The sequence below is a fragment of the Cuculus canorus genome, chromosome 11, assembly GCF_017976375.1.
Source record: "Cuculus canorus isolate bCucCan1 chromosome 11, bCucCan1.pri, whole genome shotgun sequence".
Taxonomy (NCBI): Eukaryota; Metazoa; Chordata; class Aves; order Cuculiformes; family Cuculidae; genus Cuculus; species Cuculus canorus.
The window spans coordinates 17,623,317-17,642,747 of record NC_071411.1 but is presented as its reverse complement, the minus strand read 5'-3'; the positions used below and the strand labels follow the sequence as shown (position 1 = coordinate 17,642,747).

Here is a 19,431-nt window from a genome sequence, read left to right as displayed (position 1 = left end):
CTCACTGCTGGGTTGATGGACACTGCAGACCATGAGTGAAGGTCGCAGCCCCACAGCTCAGTGTGGTGTCGCCTGCCTGTGGCTGTAGTGGGCAAGGTGGTGGCTCTTCCAGAAGGAAAGACATCTTGGCTCATGCTGTCTCCTGTGGTTCTCCCATGGACCTGGTGGTGCAGCAAGTGTGCTGGTGTGCCTTGTGCTGTCTGCCTGCGTGCATCCGACGCAGCGAAGCGAGGGGCTGCTCCAGCAGTGGCTGAGCAGGGTAGAGGCAAATGTGGTGACTCCAGAGCTGGTTCAGGTGCGTGCAGAGCCCTGGTGCTGCCTCCCTCCTGGCATGGACACCCCAAGCCCTCGCTTTAGCAAACGTGATGTTTCCCATCTGTCACCAGCTCTCAGCAATTTCTGTATGTGCCCACCAGAGAGCAACCCCAGCACAGGGTTATTGTCTCCGGAGAGACAGACACGCTGATGGTGGTCTGGGTGTGAGGCCAAATCCATCTTCCCTTACCCCATCCAGCCCTGTGACCTCGTCTAAAACCTGAGCTGAACGTGGGTTTGGCCCCTTCTTGCACGCTGCGTCCTGGGCAGGAGGAGCATCCCACTAAGCAGGGCTGCCTGGCAGGAGACCCCACCTGGGTCTTTTGCAGCGAATCCACTGCGGTCACCAGAGAAGGACCATGCCAGGAGTTAGCAAGGAGCATCAGTCCAACACGTAGGGAACAAGTCAGGATTGAGACAGAGCTTGCAAAACTTGGATGGGTAAAAATCCGGTGCTTTATGCTGTCTCCTGAATAAGTGCACAGACAAATTGTGCTCAACTCATAGAAGCATAGAATCTATTAGGCTGGAGAAGACCTTGAGTCCAACAAGTATCTTGGTGGATGTTCTCAGTGCTTGTACATGCAGTTGGGTGTCGTGGTGTGGTTTCGTGTGTAAGATACCATCGTAGCAGTTGGTGTTCAGGGAAGGAAGAAACCTGTGCTTTTTGTGCATCTACAGGCTTTGTGGGTATCCGCTGAACTCGGAGTCCCAGGGCTGGGTGGGAGGTGGAGCTCAGCTATGCAGCAGCAAACATCTTACCTGAGCTGCTTATGTCAGGAGGGAGAGACAGACAGGATTTGTCCGGTCTGGGACAGACACATGGCGCAGTCTGCACGCTGGTTGCTTGCTGCCCTCTTCTGCCTTGTGGGGTGGGATGGGAGTTGATGTGATGATCTTGTTTTGGGCTTTGCTCCCACCTCAGGCTCGGTGCTGGGACAGCAAGGTGAGCGGGTGGGGTTTGTCAGCTAGCAAAGAGTTGAACTTGTACTAATTCAGGCAAGAACCTGTGTGTGGTCCCTCAGGTCTGTAGGACATCATGGGTGAGTTGCCTGTTGAGGGACCCATCCTTCTCCTGGGCTTTGCCTGAGCAAGAGGAGCAGCGTTCACGTGTCAGTGGTGGGTGCAGCAGTCCGTAGCACTGCTCAGCCTCAGCCTGGTACTTGCAGAAATGTGCTTTCAAAGAAAACCGAGGAAAGAAACAACTCTGTGCTATTTTTATCGTTGCACCAGGCCCCAGGGATTTCGATTGACAGTATTAGTTATGAAGGCAATATTATGAGTTTAACTATGAGTGAAATAACACAACTTCTGTGGGAAGCAGAGTAAAAGAGGCAATTATACAGCAGTTTAATAACAGCGCTCTGCTAGCTGGATAGCCAAAAACTTACAGTTGACAGTAATTAGGTTTTTTCATTCTTCCTGTTAAATAGCTATAAAAATTGCAATAGTAATTTATCTGACTCTCTTTTATTCCATGCTGTTTTCGTTATCCAGTCTGTGCCCACTTGGCCTTCAAGTTACTATTTTATGGTTTTAGTGTCTGGTATTTAAGACGTGCAGAAACAGGAATTAATGTTGAGAAATGTGGAAGGCTTTATGAATAAGGATGTGGCAGTAACACTCTTCTGAGCATTAGGAATCCAAGGGATGCTTGGATGGACAGTGAGAGCTTTCCAAATTGACTCATGCTGAATAACAGCTGGACTTCTAAGCATCTCTGCCACAGGAGTTATTCCAAATAATTTAAAATGACAGTAAAAATGAGATGTTAGAAATGAAACATTTTTTTTGCCTGCCTGTTACTGTAATGTGCCACGTGTAGATAAGCTGTTGGGAGGGAGGTACTGTGTGCATCAGTCTGCATGCTGGTTGCTTGCTGCCCTCTTCTCCCTTATGGGGTGGGATGGGAGTTGATGAGATGATCTTGTTTTGGGCTTTGCTCCCACCTCAGGCTCGGTGCTGGGATAGTGAGGTGAGCGGGTGGGGTTTGTCAGCTAGCAAAGAGCTGAACTTGTACTAATTCAGGCGAGAACCTGTGTGGTCCCTCAGGTCTGTAGGACATCACCTCTTCCCAATCTTGACTGCTCCTCTGCAGTGCTGCTGTGGGCACCAATGTCTCATCACCCTGTCGTTTCCATCCTCAGTTATGCTTGCTTGCCCTCTTTTCAAGCACTGTCCGTTTCTTTTTTTTTTGTGTCTAGACAGAATTAAGTTTTCTTTTCTGCCATAAAATCTTCAATTACTTTAGCAACGATATGTTTCCAGACTGGCAGGGTAGAACTTGATGAGCCAGCAAATGCGTGGCGTTTCGGCTGCTTATGATCATAGCTTGAAAGGGCTTTGCAGCACAAAGGAAAGAGTGCTCAGGTTTGTGCTTATCATTAAAAGCTCAGGATGGGATATTTGCTTGGAGGCTGAAAGTATGCTTCCTTTTGCTTTCCTTTACTTCATAACGTCAAAGAGCCAGGTATGGTAAGTGATATCGTAGTCCTGATGTTGTGAAAGGGATTGAGTATGAGGTGGTGTTCTGCAGCTCCAGTGGGATGTCTGACTTGTACAATAAATCTGCTCTGCCGCAGCAGCACACCTGACCTCACAGCAGAGCAGGTCTCTTATTTTATTTCTTTTCCCTGCCATGGCAGGAACATCACAGTTCAACTTCACACTCCTGTTTTCATTTTAAAACACTCTGGAACTGCCCAGAGCCATTAGCAGGGCAGAGGCTACCTCCAGGTATGCTTCTCCTCTCTTTGCTTCCACTTGTCGACAAAAGGATGCTGTGCTTTTGGCAGATGTAAATGCTCCAGATGGTACCGGGAAAAGTGCAAATGAGAGATTTGATTCCAGCCCTTTCTCACTTTAATAAAACTTGTTCATCTAACTGGTAGATCTTTTACAGGGCCTGTGAAGTGCATCCCTCCTCCATTCTCCATCTCCTAACACTGAGCTTGTGACCTTCAGCTCATCCCTGTGGCGCTGGTCACTGCAGTCTGCCATCCGACCCGCGCGCCTTTCAGCGTGTCATCCTTCTGCTTGGATCGCAGACTGTAAAAACGGGACATAAGCCATTGCTCCGGGTGTCCAACTGTCTCAGTGCTGGGGCCAGTTGGCAGTTTGGGGCCAGACGGACAAGGTAGCAAGCGGTTCGCGGGGTCTTGGCACCTGGCCATGCACTGGAGTGGTGCAGACCTTCAGTGCATGCTGAGGCGTATTCCCTCGTGCCTTGGGTTCCCCGATGTAACTACAGCATTCGAGGCAACTTGGGGCTTGAAACACCCAGTGCTGCTGCTGTTCTGCGCCTGCTGCCCAGCCAGGCAATGTCCTTCTCATAGAAAACTATAGTGAAAGAGCAGGGAGGCTGAAAGGAGTCACGCTCTGGGGTTGGTCCAACCCATGGGGCACTACCTGCACCTAAACTTGGATTGAGAGGAAGAAAAGGAAAGCTGTCATCTCCCCCATTAGCTCTGTCTGGAATGGCACGTGTGCTCCCAATCGTGTGCTGTGCTGATGCTCGTACAGTGCCTGAGTCACCACCCTGTATTAGCTTATTCCAGCACATTTCTGTGTTACAAATTTAGATCTATTTTGCAAATTGCTGCTGCACTAGTAATTGAATTGAAGGGTGGGGTTTTTGTTGTTGTTCTTTTCTTTCTTTTGCACTGGAGTAAATCAGGAATAAGTCAACAGAATCAAGCCCTTAGTGCTTTCAGCAACATGCTCATTTAAATTGGATGCAAGAGGGTGTCTGTGTTTACATTTGGCCTGCCAAGAATCTCTGTTTCAGAAACTGGCTTACATAATATGTCAAAATTGGTTTACTCATTAGCATTGCAGACTGTGTGAAACAAGTCACAGATTGATAAACTCGCAGCAATATTTGCATCCAGAGCCGAATGGCACATGGGGAGGAGAGGTTCATTAGGAAACGTTCCATTTCCACGAGAAAAACAAATGGTTTCCAGTTATGTATCTCAAACTTCGTTAATTTTCTGTCTGCCTAAATTTAAATAAAGATTGAGAGGGAAATGTGAAAATCTCTGTTGGCAAGCAGGCAGCCCATCTTAATATTTCCTGGGCTGGCAGGTCATTTGCAGCCGCAGCAGGTCCAGGTTGGCTGATTCTCTCTCTCCAGCTGGGGGTGCAGCCCTAAGCCAGGATCCAGCCGGCTCACACAGCCACTGCTGCTTGGATTGATAGTTTCTCTGCCTCACAGGTGGGGTGCAGGCTCTGATGTTATTAAATGTGGAGTGGGCAGGGTCCAAAGGGCCTGTGGTGGTGCTGCCTGCTTTAGCTTGGCCGGGGTGAGCATGGATGCGATGCAGCCTTGGGCAGAGCTGAGGACTGGTGTGCTGAAAACTGCCAGGTCGGGTCCTCTGTGGTGGGATCAAGAAAACTGTTCCATGTCCATCACACAGCGTGTGATTTTATAGGCATCTATAAAACTGGATGCATACATGCAAGTGTGAGCAGGGCTCCTGGAATAAGATGAGTAAATGTGTTAAGAGAAAAGCAATGCAGCAGAGCAGGATCTAAGTGTGACCAGTTCTTTTGGGCTCCCACTATGTGGGCTTTGGATACCCTGGGGTGGGCTGGGGGCGGTGGGAAGAGACAGCAAAGTGCAGCAGGGAGCCAGAAGAGCAGCCCTCTCTCATGCTGTCCTTGTGCGGACACCTCCCACGAGTACTCTGTACCCCGGGAGAAGTTTCTCCACAGGCTGCAGACCCTGCTCTTACTGGTTTCACTGCATTCCTTATAGCTACGTTGGCTATTGACCTCTTACAGATGGGGATTCATTCTCTTCAGACCCTCCGGCAGCATGGCAAAGCTGGCAGATGTCTGTGGATATGTACAGCTTTTCAGTAGTATCTAAAGGAGTTTGGGGCTTAAATCCCTTGAGGGTTTTTAGTTTGCTTTGAAACTCCCAAGTTAAAAGCAGAAAGCTGTGATACAGCATGGAGACATGGCATAACGGCAGCGGTATTGGCAGCGGCTGGTATTATGCTTGGTGATGCTGAGTGTCCCATCCAGTATCTCAGATGAATTTTTGCAAAGGAGTCTAATGAAGCTGAAGAAAGCACCACCTTGCAGTGCTGCAGGGTGCGATGCAGCCTTGGGCAGAGCTGAGGACCGTTGTGCTGAAAACTGCCAGGTCGGGTCCTCTGTGGTGGGATCAAGAAAACTGTTCCATCTCCATCACGCAGTGATGCAGTGCTGCAGGGTCTGCCACAGCCCAACAAGTGTTTTGTCCTGTCAGCAAGCACAGTCACATTCCCTTTCAGCAATGTTAGATCTGATCCACAGAATTCGTGGTGGGGAAAAAAAAGCAGGCTTTGATCTCCTTATGCTGTTTAGTCTGTGTTGTGGTGTGGTTTGAAGGAACAGTGCAACAGGACGAGTCATTGCCTGCTGCAGCCCATCAAGCTTCGGCTAAAACTGTGTCCTGCAGCCCTGTGTCCTGAGCAGGTGCCCAAGTGGGTGCATGTTTTGGAGGGCTGAGATACAGTATTGCCATGGGGTCCCTCTACAAAACCATTTTGATGGATGTTTTGCAAAGTTTTCAGAAGTCTTCAGTGAGTTTAAGTAACAGCACTTGTGTAGCTGTGGGAAGGGAAAATAAAACTATCTCGCTGGAAAATGAAAAAGAGAGGTGTTTGCATTTCACTTGCTGTCACACCTTGTAGCAAGAAGCTGGTCACCATGAGATACAGCAAGTTTCCTTGCCAGCTGGAGAGCTGAATGCAATGAAGAGGGCCAGGAGCAGTGAGGTATCTCAGCTGGGGAGCTCAGGCAGGCTGAGCATCCTCCTGCCGTCCTCTGCCAATGTGTGGGAGCAGCCCAGGTGCCCACAGGCTGCTGGAGAGCTCTCGCAGGGTGTGGGGGAGCCAGCATCACCCCTCGTGCTGATGCAGTGGGTGGTAAGTTTTGTGTGGTCCTCAGTCACCATTGCTCATTGCTGGCTTTTGATTCGTGTTCCTCCTTGGGTCTGTTATTGCTACGAAGCCTCCACCATGCCTTGTCTGGGCTACACTGTCTTTTCCAGAGAGGGATAAGGAAGGAATGAGGTGTGTGAGCCTTGTTCCTGAGGAGAAAGGTGTGTTGGCCAACGCTACACAGGCAAATGCTGAGACACGACTGCAACTTGTGTGGCTGCAGAGTGCAGTTCCTGCTTCGGTAAGGCATCAAAGGGCTGCTCACAGCACAGTGGGAGGCAAACACTGCCCAGCTCTGCGGAGCTGGGGCCTTGAGTTCTTTAGTCTTTGTAGCTGGGACTCGGATAGAGTGCATGGTAGCTGGCAAATGCTTTCACGTATGTTAAAATGCACCGAGCAGCAGAGCAGTGCTTCAGCCTAGAGAACCCTCTCAGCATCACGATGTCGGCTTATTACAGCATCCGCTGGCATCAGGCTGTATCTGTTGGAAACATGGGGCCACATTGGCAGCAGTGACATCTGTCAGTGTGGCAATGCCACTCCCACTCACGGGAAAGGGGCCCGGAGGTTCTGTTCTTAAAAAGGGCTGTTGGAGTCTCCTCTGTGCCTGGATTGAGCTACAAGTGCAAGCCCCAAACAGATATGTTGAATTATCAGCTGAATTAAGTCTCCTTAGTTTTGTCTTCAGGATTTTCCCTGTGAATTCCATCTCTTTTCGCACAATGTATATACCGAGCCACTAGGGAAAAGCAATTCTGCTCCAGTTTTGCTGCATAGCGAACTGTTGTCGTTCACCAGGTATTTCTGTTATCCCAGCACGTAACCTCCATTTCCAAATAAAAGAGAAAGTTCACCTTGTGCCTCATCTGTTAAGTCACGTCTGCTTGAATGTATTTGATGCTGTGTGTAGGAAGAGGGCAAAAGAGTGATGAACCCAGGGCTGATAATTAAATAGCATAGAACATAATTTGCAGTCTCAGTTGCACCCTGCGGTGCTGGGATGAGGGGCTGGCGGAGGCTCCCAGGGTCAGTGCTGAGACAGGTGCCTTGCAAGAGGGATCTGTGGATCTGTTTTTTGCTCTTAGGGTGCTTGAACACAGAGCAGAGACACGGGACCAGGCTGCAACCCCTGTTGTGAAGAGGTTTACAGAGACGGGGCGTGGGGTTTGTGTCTTTGTGCAGCTGTACAGGGGGAAGGAGATGTGGCATCTTCCCAAAGAAGCGCCGCGTGATCGCCACTGACGTGTCCTGTTGGCACGCAGGTGCCTGTGTATCAGAGGTAGCGCCCCTGCTACCTTCTTCTTTAACAGGCTGCCCAGGGAGGGGGTCGAGTCACCTTTCCTGGGGGTGTTTAAGGAATGGGTTGATAAAGTGCTTAGGGACATGGTTTAAGGGAGTGTTAGGAATCGTTGGACTCGATGATCCAGTGGGTCCTTTCCAACCTGGTGCTTCTATGATTCTCCTCTTCCTTCCAACACACACAGGGGTACAGCAAAGATTGGATGAATAGCACAGATTTTTTTCCCTTTTGGTGCAAGAGAACCCATGGGTTTCCATTAGATTTTCTCTGTTACACAAAAAGGGGTGAAAGCTCAAGTTCCAGGAAGGAGCTTTGGAGGTCTGGTCCTGTGCAAGCACAGGAAGAACTTAGTGCACCCTGAAATATGAGAGATGTGAGAGGTCTCTCTGGATGGGCTCCTTGCTGTAGTTGCAGGGCAGCTCTCTGAGATGCAGTGAAAGGCATCTCAAATAGACAGTCCAGAAAGCCTCCAAGCCCAGCAGTGAAGGAACACTGCTCCGATGATAGTCTGTGTCGGAGCTTTGGAGGCTTTTTGAGCTTAGTGCAACTTTAGCCCAGGACTGTGAACTGTTCCTTTCCCGTAGAGCACACATGAGGACTAAAGCGATGCTGCATTAGCAGTGGGGAGGAAGGGGTTGCATCCCCCAGCCCGCTGTGGTGGTACCTGCACCGTAACACAGCCGGCAGCCTCTCACCACGGGGAAGGCATTTGCTTTCTCTGCTTAGGCTGTATGTAGTCATTGTCTAATAATGTGAGCATTTTGCCATCCCTCTGCAAATAAGGCTGAGGCTGCTGCCCGATTGGTATATCATTTCACTTTCTCTCGGCATTGATTTTCTTGCTCTCCTTATTTGCTTCATAAAACGCGAGGCAAGGAGCTGGTGCTCGCTCGCTCCCTCTCCCTTCCTCCCTTCCTCCCTCCCTCCCTCTCTCTCTCTCTCTCTCTCTCTACTGTGAGAAGCTTTTGGGAGCCTTTATTTTTAGTATGAGACAAACCTTGCTTTATTTCCGGAGACGCAAGTTGGATTATAAATCCTTTTGTAAATGTGTATGGTGATATTTGCTCCGGTAAGTTCTATACGTCTCTATTTATTTGTATAACTGTACAGTTTGGGGGAGAAGTGGGATTTTACTGGAATCATGAAGCCCGCTAAATTGTTTTTAGGTTTGGCTTCTTTGTACTCTCATGCTGAGCCCAACTGTTCCGTGGTTTTCAGATACATTGAAATATGTTTGATTTGTATTCTGCTTTGCAGAGGGGGTGCCTGCTTTGAAAACTTGGTTTGCACTTCATTTTACAGCAGAAACATGGAGAGTGAAGATTAAAGAGAAAAGGAATTCTGATTTATCGTGTTCTTTCTGGCATTTTAAATGAAAGGTGCCTCAAAAATAATGCAGCAATACTGGATAATTAAAAAAAGAATCAGTAAGAGCTATTTAATATTGATCCTGTGAAGTATGAATGTCTGGCTGCATATTACCTGAGAAAGGTTGATCTTGAGTATGGCAGGTTGGCAGCAACATGCTCCTTGTCAGAACATATTAATGAAATCAAGAAAATCTTTAACGTAATTAAGAAAACAGCTTGCTTTTCAGAGTGTAACATCATTAATACAGGTCAGTAGACTGTTGCTCTGACTTGCTGCTCTCTGCCTCTGCTTTGTACGGCTCAGCAGCCTCATTCCTCAGCGCTCTCTGTTAACTTGGAGACCTCTTTGTTACCTGTAGATAATAGCAAGGTGCAATTATTTGTCTCTCCCTGTCATAGCTCCCGGTGTGCTTTCCAGGCAGTGCAAGACAGTGATTGTAATCGTATGCCCGGGGAAAACCAGATGAGTAGCTGTAATACTTTTGGACTATGGAATAAATACTTGAATTTGCAGCGTTATGTTGATTAATTTATTGACACTTTGATTCTTTCATACTGGAATTACATCTGTGGGAGTCATTCACTATGGTGTTTCAGAAGTCTTTCCAAACTCCGGCTGTAGCACAAGCTGGAGCTGCTCTGAGAACATGCTTGAGTATATACCTGCTCAGAAAACCAACATATTAAACCTGGAGTAACCTGCCTGCTCCTATGATAGCAGGCAATGCTAATTAGATATATGAAGCATACTTTAATAAGATGTTAGAAGACTGTAACTGGGTTTATTAAACCCACAGGAGAAGGTAAGGATGTTGTGTCTGGCAGTCCAAGCTAAACTCTTCAGAGAGGAATTTCAGATTGGCAATAACTGCTTAGTCATTTGAAGCTGCTTTTGGACCAGTTTAATTGTTCCCATTTTTTCAAAACAATAGTTGTCCTGCCCTTCTTGCCTGCCTGAAGAGCAGCTGGTGGGAACATTTCATGGCATGCCCCTCCTCGGTGGGCTCAGTAGCTCTGCTGGGGTCTGTGCCCAGCCTGGGCAGGACCGGGTGCTGGGCACAGCATCCCATGGGCAGCCAGCCGGGTGCGGGGCGTCAGATGGCTGAGCCCACACGCTCGGTTCCTGAAAATGTAGTCAATAGGCACTCCGTTCAGTGGTGGTTTGGGTTTTGCATGATTACTGTTTCATAAGGACCATACATATTTATACCAGCTGCGTAACTTGAACCTGTGTGCTCACCACAGTGCTGGAAAACATGGTACGTGTGTTATGTACCACAGTGTGAGAACAAGATATGTAATAACAATTGCCTTTTTCACAACCATTTAACTCCTCAGGTGTGGAGGACATGGATGCTGAGCAGTGCGCATTGCACACACTTTCTAAGCATAGTCCTGCTTGCCTGAGGACAGCGTTAAGCATTCCTAGCTTTGCTGAGCCTTGGTGTCTGACTCAGTATAGTGTCCTCCAGGTGAGCAGAAGGATGATGGTCAAAGAGCACATTTGGGTGACCCTGGAGGGGGAAGGGGCTGGGTAGCATGAACTGAGGAGCACAGTTCGTGTCTTCCAGCCCTGCAAAACCAAAGACCTGAGGTTTCTGTGCCATGTAAATCATCATAGAAGGGCTGCCTGGCTGCCCAGAAAGCTAGGCTGCAGTTCGTCTAGAAGCCAGTTGAGCTCATCTTCATAGCATTGAAGCGGGGAAGGTGGCCAGAAATGGTTGGTTTGCCTGCAGGCAGGGGGAAGTCTCACCCCTGCCCCCAAAGGCAGGTTGCCAGCAGCCAAAAGAGTGTAAGGCACAAAGTGAATAATGTGGTTAAGTCTGCTGCAAGAATTTGCCTTGGCAGAGGAGCTTGTGGCTGAGCAGAAATGATCCCTTCAGCCATGCATGTCATCTCTATGGGATACAGCTGAGACCAACTTTGGGGGGACAGGAGAGCTTACCCTGCTTCTCATGTTGGTCATATAGATGTCTTGAGCATTCATGGTTTTCCATCTGGCACCTTCTGCCCATCCTAGCATTGTGATATGTGATGCTCCCTCATCTCCAGCTACTTGGTGGTGGCAGATCTGGGGGTAACTTCTCCCCAGTCCGGCACCCCCAGCCAGCACTTGGCTCTTGGATATTGGAGCAGCTTCCATCTCCCCTACAGGAGCGTAGCATCCTCTTCTGCAAGATAACCTCAGGCTGATGTGCAAACCAGAGGTTTGACTGCAGGGACAGGTTCACAGCACGGTCCTTCTCAAGCTGACAGGGCTGAAAATGTGAGCTTTATTCCAGTGGAATGGAGGAGTTGCTGCTGCTTTCTAGCAGGTGCATCAGGGCTTGAAAAGAGTTTGAAGCATTATTTTAGGAGTGCCTAGATCCTGGAGAGCTTCTTTTCATTTGAGACTTATTTCCTTGGCTGCTCTTCTAGCAGCTCGAACAGTTCCTAGAGAAATTTCTTAAACTCCTAAAAAATTGATTTCTTAAACATCTGGCTCCTCCTGAATGCCAGAGCCTCTTTTTCTTAGCCAAGTCCTTGGAAGACTTAATGAATACTTTCCTCACCTCTGTTAATCCTTTCCAGATCGATAGATGCTCTGCAGGCGAAAGGTATTTGTGTTGATATTGGGTAGCAGCTGCCTGTCACTGCTGGTGATGGCAGGTGGTATTTTATTCATGTCAGTCTTGATTAAGAGTTCCTGTACAAGTACATGGCCATATTTTTCAGGGAATATTTCCCGTTACATAGGGTGGCAGATGGCAACTTGACCTAGAGGGTGGTCTTTCTGATTTTGCTTTTGGGCTCTACTTCTCTCAACGAGCTGAACACAAGTCATTTCAAGTAGTAGCGTGGTGCACCCCTGTAACTCCAATGCATTTGTGTGGTGGGCTGGGGGCTCAGCCCAGCTGGTTGGAGCAGCCCTGAGGTCCCTGGGTCCCTGTCTGAGCTCTGCCTGCGTGGGTACCACTGTGGAATGCAGGCCTGTGGGAGAGCTGGAGGAGAGCTGAGGACTGGGGACAGCCAAGAGCCTGTTCACCGCATCCCTGCGCTCCTTCACCCAGAGCCAGTGTGGGCAGCCTGATGTAAGTGAAGAGATGATGCTGCGGTCTGCCAGAACAGCACATGTGTGTCCATACGTGGGATGTGGAGTTGCTAGAGAGCCCAGGAAGGCCCAAAGGAGGGATTTAGCTCCTCGACAAGCAAGTGGCGGCATGGTGCCAGCCCTGGAGAAGTTGGAAGGAGTCCGTTGGTGTGCCTGGGCTGTAGACAAGATTGGAGCTGGGGGCATACACTCCTGCCTCGGCTCACAGAGTCAGTGGGGGCAGAACTGTGGAGTGCTTGCACAGATTTAACTTGATTCAGTGTCCAGTGCAGGTGGAGGGTCTGACTCTGCCTCTCCTTGATTTGCAAATGTGATTGTTGCTCTCCGCCTGAGGGGATGCTCAGAGCCCTTGAACCTGCAATGAAACTCCTTGGTGAGCGAGCTCTGGGGACAGAGTCCTGATGATACCGTGAAACTCTTCAGCTTTCCGCTTCTGTCACATACAACCCCTTATTTTGGAAGGAAAAATGGAAAAAAAAAAAGAAAAGGAAAGAAAGGAAAATGAGAAAGATGTGCTGAGCCTTTCTGTAGAGACAGGGGAAGAGGCAGATGATCAGCGTGGGGTGCCATACCTGCAGTGCTCCGCCTTTTCTTCCTCTCCAAAGCAGCGGGTGCCAGGGCTGTCTGTCGGTCTGTCCGCCCATGCTATGCACGGGTTGTCTGGGTGGATGAGCTCTGCACCACCTGAATGGCTGCGCGCTGTCTCATCTGTCACTAAACATCCCCAGTGCCATGGCAAAGCAAATATGCTGCAGCAGGCTGGAAAGCTGTAAACATATGGGCACTAACAACAGATTAACTGAGTGATTTAGTCTAAAGGGCTTTCTAGATTACCATAAAATGTATCTTAATTAGAAAAGCAATCAAACTTGCACAGAGTCAATGAAGATAGAACATCCCCATTGGCAATAGCGCACGCTGGGTCCCCCTGGCTTGGGGATGGCGATGGCGATGGATGTATATCATGCCTGCTTTGAAGGGTTTGCTGTGGCTTCCCAATCCAGCTATAGGTGGAGGGTGCCCTCATGCTGAATTATTTGTTCTTCAGCCCATGAGACCATCCCACAAGCTGCTTGAAATGAGGCTGGTGGTGAACTTGTACTCCTTTAACAGCATTAACAAACCAGAAACTGCTGAAGGTGAAAGAAAGGAGCATGTGCACATCATCCTTAGAACTGTGTGCAATTGCCCGAAGATATATCTGAGTGTTTGCCGTGTATAGCACAGCTAGTCCCACATAAAGGATTGGGGCTTCTAAGTGCTACCATAACACAAATAATTAATAAGTCTATTTCACTCACTGTGTCCTCATCTTTTTAGTGAGTGTGGCCATAATTAGCTTTGACCTGATCCTGGGTTTGTAGCATGGTCAATTGCTTTTTTAATTCTCCTTGTGTTTTCTTTGCTTCCTTATTTTATTGGCCCTGGTTTTATTCCACAGGCCTGGATCTACAGACAGAAAAAGTTAGGTAATCATCTCCAGCAGTGCAAATATAAAGATTGCAACAGCCAAAACCATATTCATACATTATTGGTTTTGTATGAGTGACGGCTTTTTTGGGGGAGTCTAGGAGGATTTGGAGTACATTGGGCAGTGATGCAGAAGATGCACAGCAGCTGCTAGCAGTTAAGAGAGAGGAAAAGATGCCTGGTTATTTCAGAGTTAAGTATTTTGAACACGAAGGAAATGAAGAACATTCAGCCAAGGGTTTAGCCAAGTTTTTTTTTTTTTGTTATCCTTTATTGTGTTTAGAAGCAGGTATAGCTGCAGAATTCAGGGAGCCTGAATGAAAAGGCATGAAAAGAAAAAGAGAGAGGCAAGAGGTGTTGAGGAGTGCAGTAAGGGCGAGGATGTAGAGGAAACAGCACAACTTAAGCCGTCCAGAGGAAGAGTGTGAAGAGCTAGTGAGATAAGAAATATTATTTTATTTCAATTTAAGGATACTGTTATTAACATTTCTTAAAAATGTTTATGTTTAGGTGTTGCTTTTTATGATTAAGTGTGGGAAGGAGAGCGATGCCGTCTCTGGAAACAGAGTATAAGAGGAATGGCGGAAAAGATGAGGAAAAGGAGATTTTAATTTTAAAAATGTTTCCTGCTGAAAATGTTCCCTGTGAATTCCCAGAGCTCAGCAAAGCAAACGTTCATTTATAGCCCATCATTTTAATTATTAGGAAATAAATTATCTTTACGATGTGGGCTGATAGTTAGCCAGAAGCAAATTCTTCTTCCAGCCCAGCCTTTTGCAGAGGCAGGTGCTCAGATTGGAGCCAGCTCCAGTGGAATTTTCCATCCAAAACTGGTTTGAGATGAGCTGATGGGTCCCGTGTTTGGGTCCCACCTGCACAGAGCTCTGGTATGGAGGGCTCAAGCCATCCTCCATCATTGTAAAAGATGCCACAGCAAGACTGGGTCTGGAGCAAGAAGAGGACGTCTGCAACGGTTGAATTAATGATGGCCACCCCAAATGAGCCTCAGTGGCCAGGCTGGGGGGTCCCTGGAGGGCTTTACAGACATCCTACATAGAAAACAAGACGGGCTTTTCCGAAAGCAGACCCTTGTTTCCCGGTGGTCCTGCACGTACAGGCATTGTGAGACTGAAAAAAGAGGGAAAAAGTGGTCAGCCATCATCTGAAAGGGAGTGCTGCTGTAAGGAGGATTGGAGGGCCCATTGCTTAGCGATTTGAAAGCACTCTCAAATCCTCATGGAAAAAAGCCGTTGCACCAGATTATTAGTCCCAAGAGTTTTGTGGATTCCTTGCCAAGCTAAGCAATTTTCACCCATTTCCTTAAATCTTGAGAAAGCAGAGAGAGTGGAATGCAGGCATGCGTGTGGAGCAGGCGGGTGGAGAGGCAGCAGAAGAGACCAAATAGCAGCACAGAACGCGGGGAGCTGAGAGGAAGCTGCTAATGGTCTTTGATGAACATGGCCATGATAATAATGAGGTTAATGCCCTTTCATTCACCCAGAAACATCTTAGAAAATGCATAATCCCTGCTAGTCAATGGGCAATCATTAGGTCATAAATAATACAGCGTGATTGAAGGGCAGGAGCCTTTCCTGTAATAATCATTTTCAGTCGGTGCTGACACAAGGAGGGTTTTGTTGCAGCCTCATGCTGGTCTGCGCTGTGGGGGCTGAGCTGTCAGGGCATTTTCTGCGCAGAGGAGCACTCCCACCTTTCAACTTCCACTGTGTGCATCTGGCATCAGAGCAGGAAAGTGCTCCGCTGGAGCCCAGGTCTACCAGGTTCTGTCTAACCTAATAGAAAGAACAAAGACACAAATTAAATAATGAAGCAGCCGTCAGAGGTGCCACCAAGGACCTCGACCTGTCCAGCGGTGCCTGGCGGTGATGCTGGCAAGGCTGGGGAGCGGGGCTGGGCTTCCCAACTGGGAGAGGCGCCTTATCCCAGCCCCAGGGGCAGGCGGCGTGTGCATCATGGACAACTCTGCTTTTACGAGGTGGGTTTGTGGTCCTTTGCCATCCAGTGCTACGGCGAAGGAGGCTTTGTGCGTTCTTGGTTGTCATTGAGCTTTCGAGGCTGCATTAACCATCAGGGTTTTAGTGACATTAAGTTTAGGGGCACTTTCCCTTTGCAGAATGTGTGGATATCACTCAGCCATAATGTAAATCCTTGTTTATTAGAGGGAGTAAATCCTACTTAGCAATAACTTGGATCACTCTGTCTGTGCATTTATGTTAGATCGTGGGCCATTTTAAACCCAGATGCTTTTAAACCCACCAAGTGAACAAGGAAATGAGCAACCGTCCAGCCTTTTTTATTTTATAATTAAATGTTTACACTTGTTACACAATAAATCCCATATAATCAGCTTGTAAAGCCTGAAAAACTGTATATTTCCAAGAGGCAGCAGGAATGGAATTACTTTTATGCATGAACGTGAGTGTTTGCTGGCTTGCCAGACCTTGCCCATTAATAAAAGAAATAACATCACCTGTTGGAAAACGTCTCCTTTACTTGACCATGGCTTTCCTTGCTTTCTGCCTGTGATGGTCATGGGTGACTGTTGCCATAGCAAGTCATGAGATGATGTGGACAGGTGGGTGGACCACGGGCACAGGCAAGAGCAAAGGGATGCAGCCCAGGGGTGGCCGCTCTCCTGGGATGGCACTTGTGATGCTCTCTGCGCTGTTGCATGTGGATCCTGGGAGAGACCACCACGGTTGTCTTTTTTCTTAGCAGCCCGGGACTGGCAATGTTTTCAGGCCCACAAAGGAGTGCATGTCTGCTGAAGTGATGTATGTCACACATGAGCTATTCGGGGATCATATGTACAAATCTAAACAAATCTGTCCATCCTGTGTTCCCACCTCCTTAAAAGAAGAGGGTACAAATGTGGGGACTGCAGAGGAAGATCTGTAGCTTCCAAGTCCTTCTAAATGTCTCCAATCATCTCAAACCTTTGACAAAGAGATAGAGGGGCCTGAAGAGCTTGGCATCTCTGTCCTGCTTCTGTAAGTCGCTTTGTCCTCTGACAACTTTTCATCGCACCAAGAAGGGATGCTCCAAATATGTCTTTATTTTCTGCCTGTTAACTCCTCCATGCACGCTGCCAGCCTTAGCAATTAGCTCGCAACTTTACAGCTAACCCATTAAATACTGGAAGAAACACATCTCGTCAGCTTGCTTTACATTTTGAACTTAATAAATAGGAAAGGCATTACACGGAGTCTGTCTGGCCATCTGGAGGAACAATGTTCTTTACCTCAACGAATGGCTATCTAATCCTCTCATATACAGTTGGGTTTTATTCTATTAAAATATAATGAGAAAAGACTACCATACCATTATGTGGTGGGGCTAAATGAGATTTTTAGAATAATCAATGAAAGATGAATAAAAAAAGATAAAGATTTTCCTCAAAGTAAAAGAGAGAAAATTGTCTCCTTGGGATTAAAGTATTGTAGGATCGAATTATTATAACATGATCCTTACTCACTAAAAATACCCCAATTTCATTTCCATAAATCTTTCCATTAAGAATCAAATTAAGTATTTTATTTTATTTTTTTTATTTTAAAAATGTGAAGCTTTAACTGAAATGCTGTGCTTTAAACAGAGGGTGCTGCAGGGTTCTTGCCTGCTGCAGAGTCGGGGCTTTCCGCCCAGCCAGTGCCATCGAGGGCTGCTGTCTGTGGGGTGCCATAAAATCCAAACCAGAGGTTTACTGCTGCAAATGCCTGACCCTGGCCAAGCGCGGAGGTCTTGGAGTGGGTTGGTCTCCTCTAGGTGGGTGGCAGTGGCTGGGGACACTGCAGCTTGTGCTGTGTGGGTCTGCCAGCCTCAGAGGCTGGACAATGTGGTGTTTTCCAGCGATGGCTGTCTTTGCCATTTACTTAGCTCTATATAAAGCTACACAAAATTGTTGATGCAAGTATTTTCCTTCAACACAACTTTAGTTGGATTTCCATTCTGCTTTCAGAAGATGCAGGAAGCATTAAGTCTGATAGCCAAGTAAAAGCTCTGAGGGGCTTTGTATGAGATCTAGACAGGCTATATGTCCCCAGCTCCAGCATGGTAACCCCAAAAGCCCTTTCCCAGCTGCCACCACATCCTGGAGGCACCCATGGTCTGCAAGTGCCTCTTGGTGTGGGACAGTTGCTTGAGTAGTCCTTCAGCAATGTGCTGAAACTGAGGCATCACTGCTCTTGATGTTTGGGCAGGCGTAGAATGTTCCCCAGATGGAACACATGATTCTTCAAGCCAGACTCCAAGATGCTCGCTTTTCCCTCCATTCAGACCAGGTCTGGACAGGTACAGAATTGTTCTTTGCAATGCTGCTATTTATTTTTAAGGGTGACACTAAATCCTGACAGTTAGTGGACAATTGCTTTAGAGTTTGTTTCTGAGAAGGAGCAGAATATATTTCAGCTTTCTCCCTATATAGCTGTTGGAGAAAAATGATTCCTGCTAGTCATCGCCTCCCCTTCCAGCAATGCGTTGGATGCGATGCTATCCACCTCCAATTCATCAACCAGTCAAGCTGATATAATTAGGAATCCCAAAGTCAATAATCTGATAATCTCCAGTGCACAAAGGCTTGTATGTAGGAGAAGTGATTTTAGGAAGTCTGCAGCTCAGATCTGCACAGGAAAGATGCCAGATTTTAAAAAAGAAACAGGCAGAGACCTGGAGGAGAGAGTGCTTCCTAATCCTTCACTGGTGACACATTCTGGGCCATCAGCTCTGCAGTAAATGTTTTCCCGTACAGTCGTTTAGTTCCTTCGAACCTTCCCTTTACGGTCTTAATAATAATGTTCAATTACTGGTTCTGCTCTATAAATAAATAATCTCAGTTTAACGAGACGCTCTGCTGGGTGAGTGATGCTGGCTGCGAGGGGATGTCTCCAGGGCCCCTGGAGTGCTGCGCTCTCTCCCCGCTTGCACGCGTGCTGTTGGCCACGGTGAGCAGAGAAAGTATAAAGCAATATAACATTTGGCAAACACTTTGCAATCTCTTTATTATGGCAATCTGGAGAAAGAGAGGACTTACATCCAGAAATGATGCCAGGAAAAAAAAAAAAAAGGTCTCTGTAAAACACTTTAAACATGTAAAATGACTAATAAAAGAGTAGGCGTTTCAAATATTTCAGGTTGTCTTTTAACAGTGTCAGGAGTTCCCATTGGCTTTCTAGTGTCAGAGCAGTAGCGAGGGCTGGGGGAGGGCAGGGACAAACCTCTCTGGGAAAGCATCCAGACGGTTTATTACCATTTTCCTCCTTCATCCCTAACTGAAGGTGTTGAAGACCGACCCATGTAGTGAGCTGCGTGTCCCTTGCAGCCTGTCTTTGGCCAGCACAGCTCCACGTGAGATTGATGTGGTTTCTTTTTAAGACCTCCCTGTCCTGGAGGAGTCACAGAGGAGTCCGCAGGCAGAGTGGGGATCTCCCCTTTCCATGAGGAAGATTTGGGGTACGTCTCCAGGGCAGCTCCATCTCATCTGCCAGCGAGCTGCCAAAGGCTGCTGCACGGAGCAGACGTGCTCCTGGGAAAAGCAAGTGGCTTATATAAAAGTTTCATCAATTTTAAATGACAGTGTTATCTTCCTAACAGGATGTTTTAGCTGTAACATGCTCTACATAAGCCTTTTAACTCGCCTTGTCAGGAACCGTTCTGCCTTCTTCTGGTGCACGCGGCGAGCCTGTCGCTCAGCAGGCATTGAGGGGAATTGTCGGAAAGCCAAACGCGGAGAAGCGATGTGAAATCATCCCATTTTTCCTTTCCATGGTGGGATGAGTGATGTCCAGGGTCACGTGCTGAGGCGCTGCCAACTGTCTAATGCCCAGCTGGGAGTTCCACTCCCCGAGGGCACTGCGCACCCCGAGCCCTCAGCTGCTGAGGAGCGGCTGGGCTGGGAAACAAGAGGACCAGCCTCAAATCTAGAGTCTGGATAAA

General features: G+C 47.8%; 1 protein-coding gene across 3 annotated transcripts in view; it reads left to right on the top strand.

The window, feature by feature from the left end:
• The window catches only part of SYNPR (synaptoporin), a 114,438-nt gene that overhangs the window by 59,810 nt on the left and 35,197 nt on the right, over positions 1–19,431 (top strand). Inside the window, exon 1 of one of the 3 annotated variants that reach the window (XM_009563094.2) lies at positions 8,467–8,617. The exons of the other annotated variants lie outside the window; for them this stretch is intronic. Coding sequence (XP_009561389.1) covers positions 8,594–8,617 — 24 coding nt within the window. The 5' untranslated portion in view covers positions 8,467–8,593. Of the gene's footprint in view, positions 1–8,466; positions 8,618–19,431 lie in introns of those variants that run through there. 3 annotated transcript variants of the gene reach the window in all.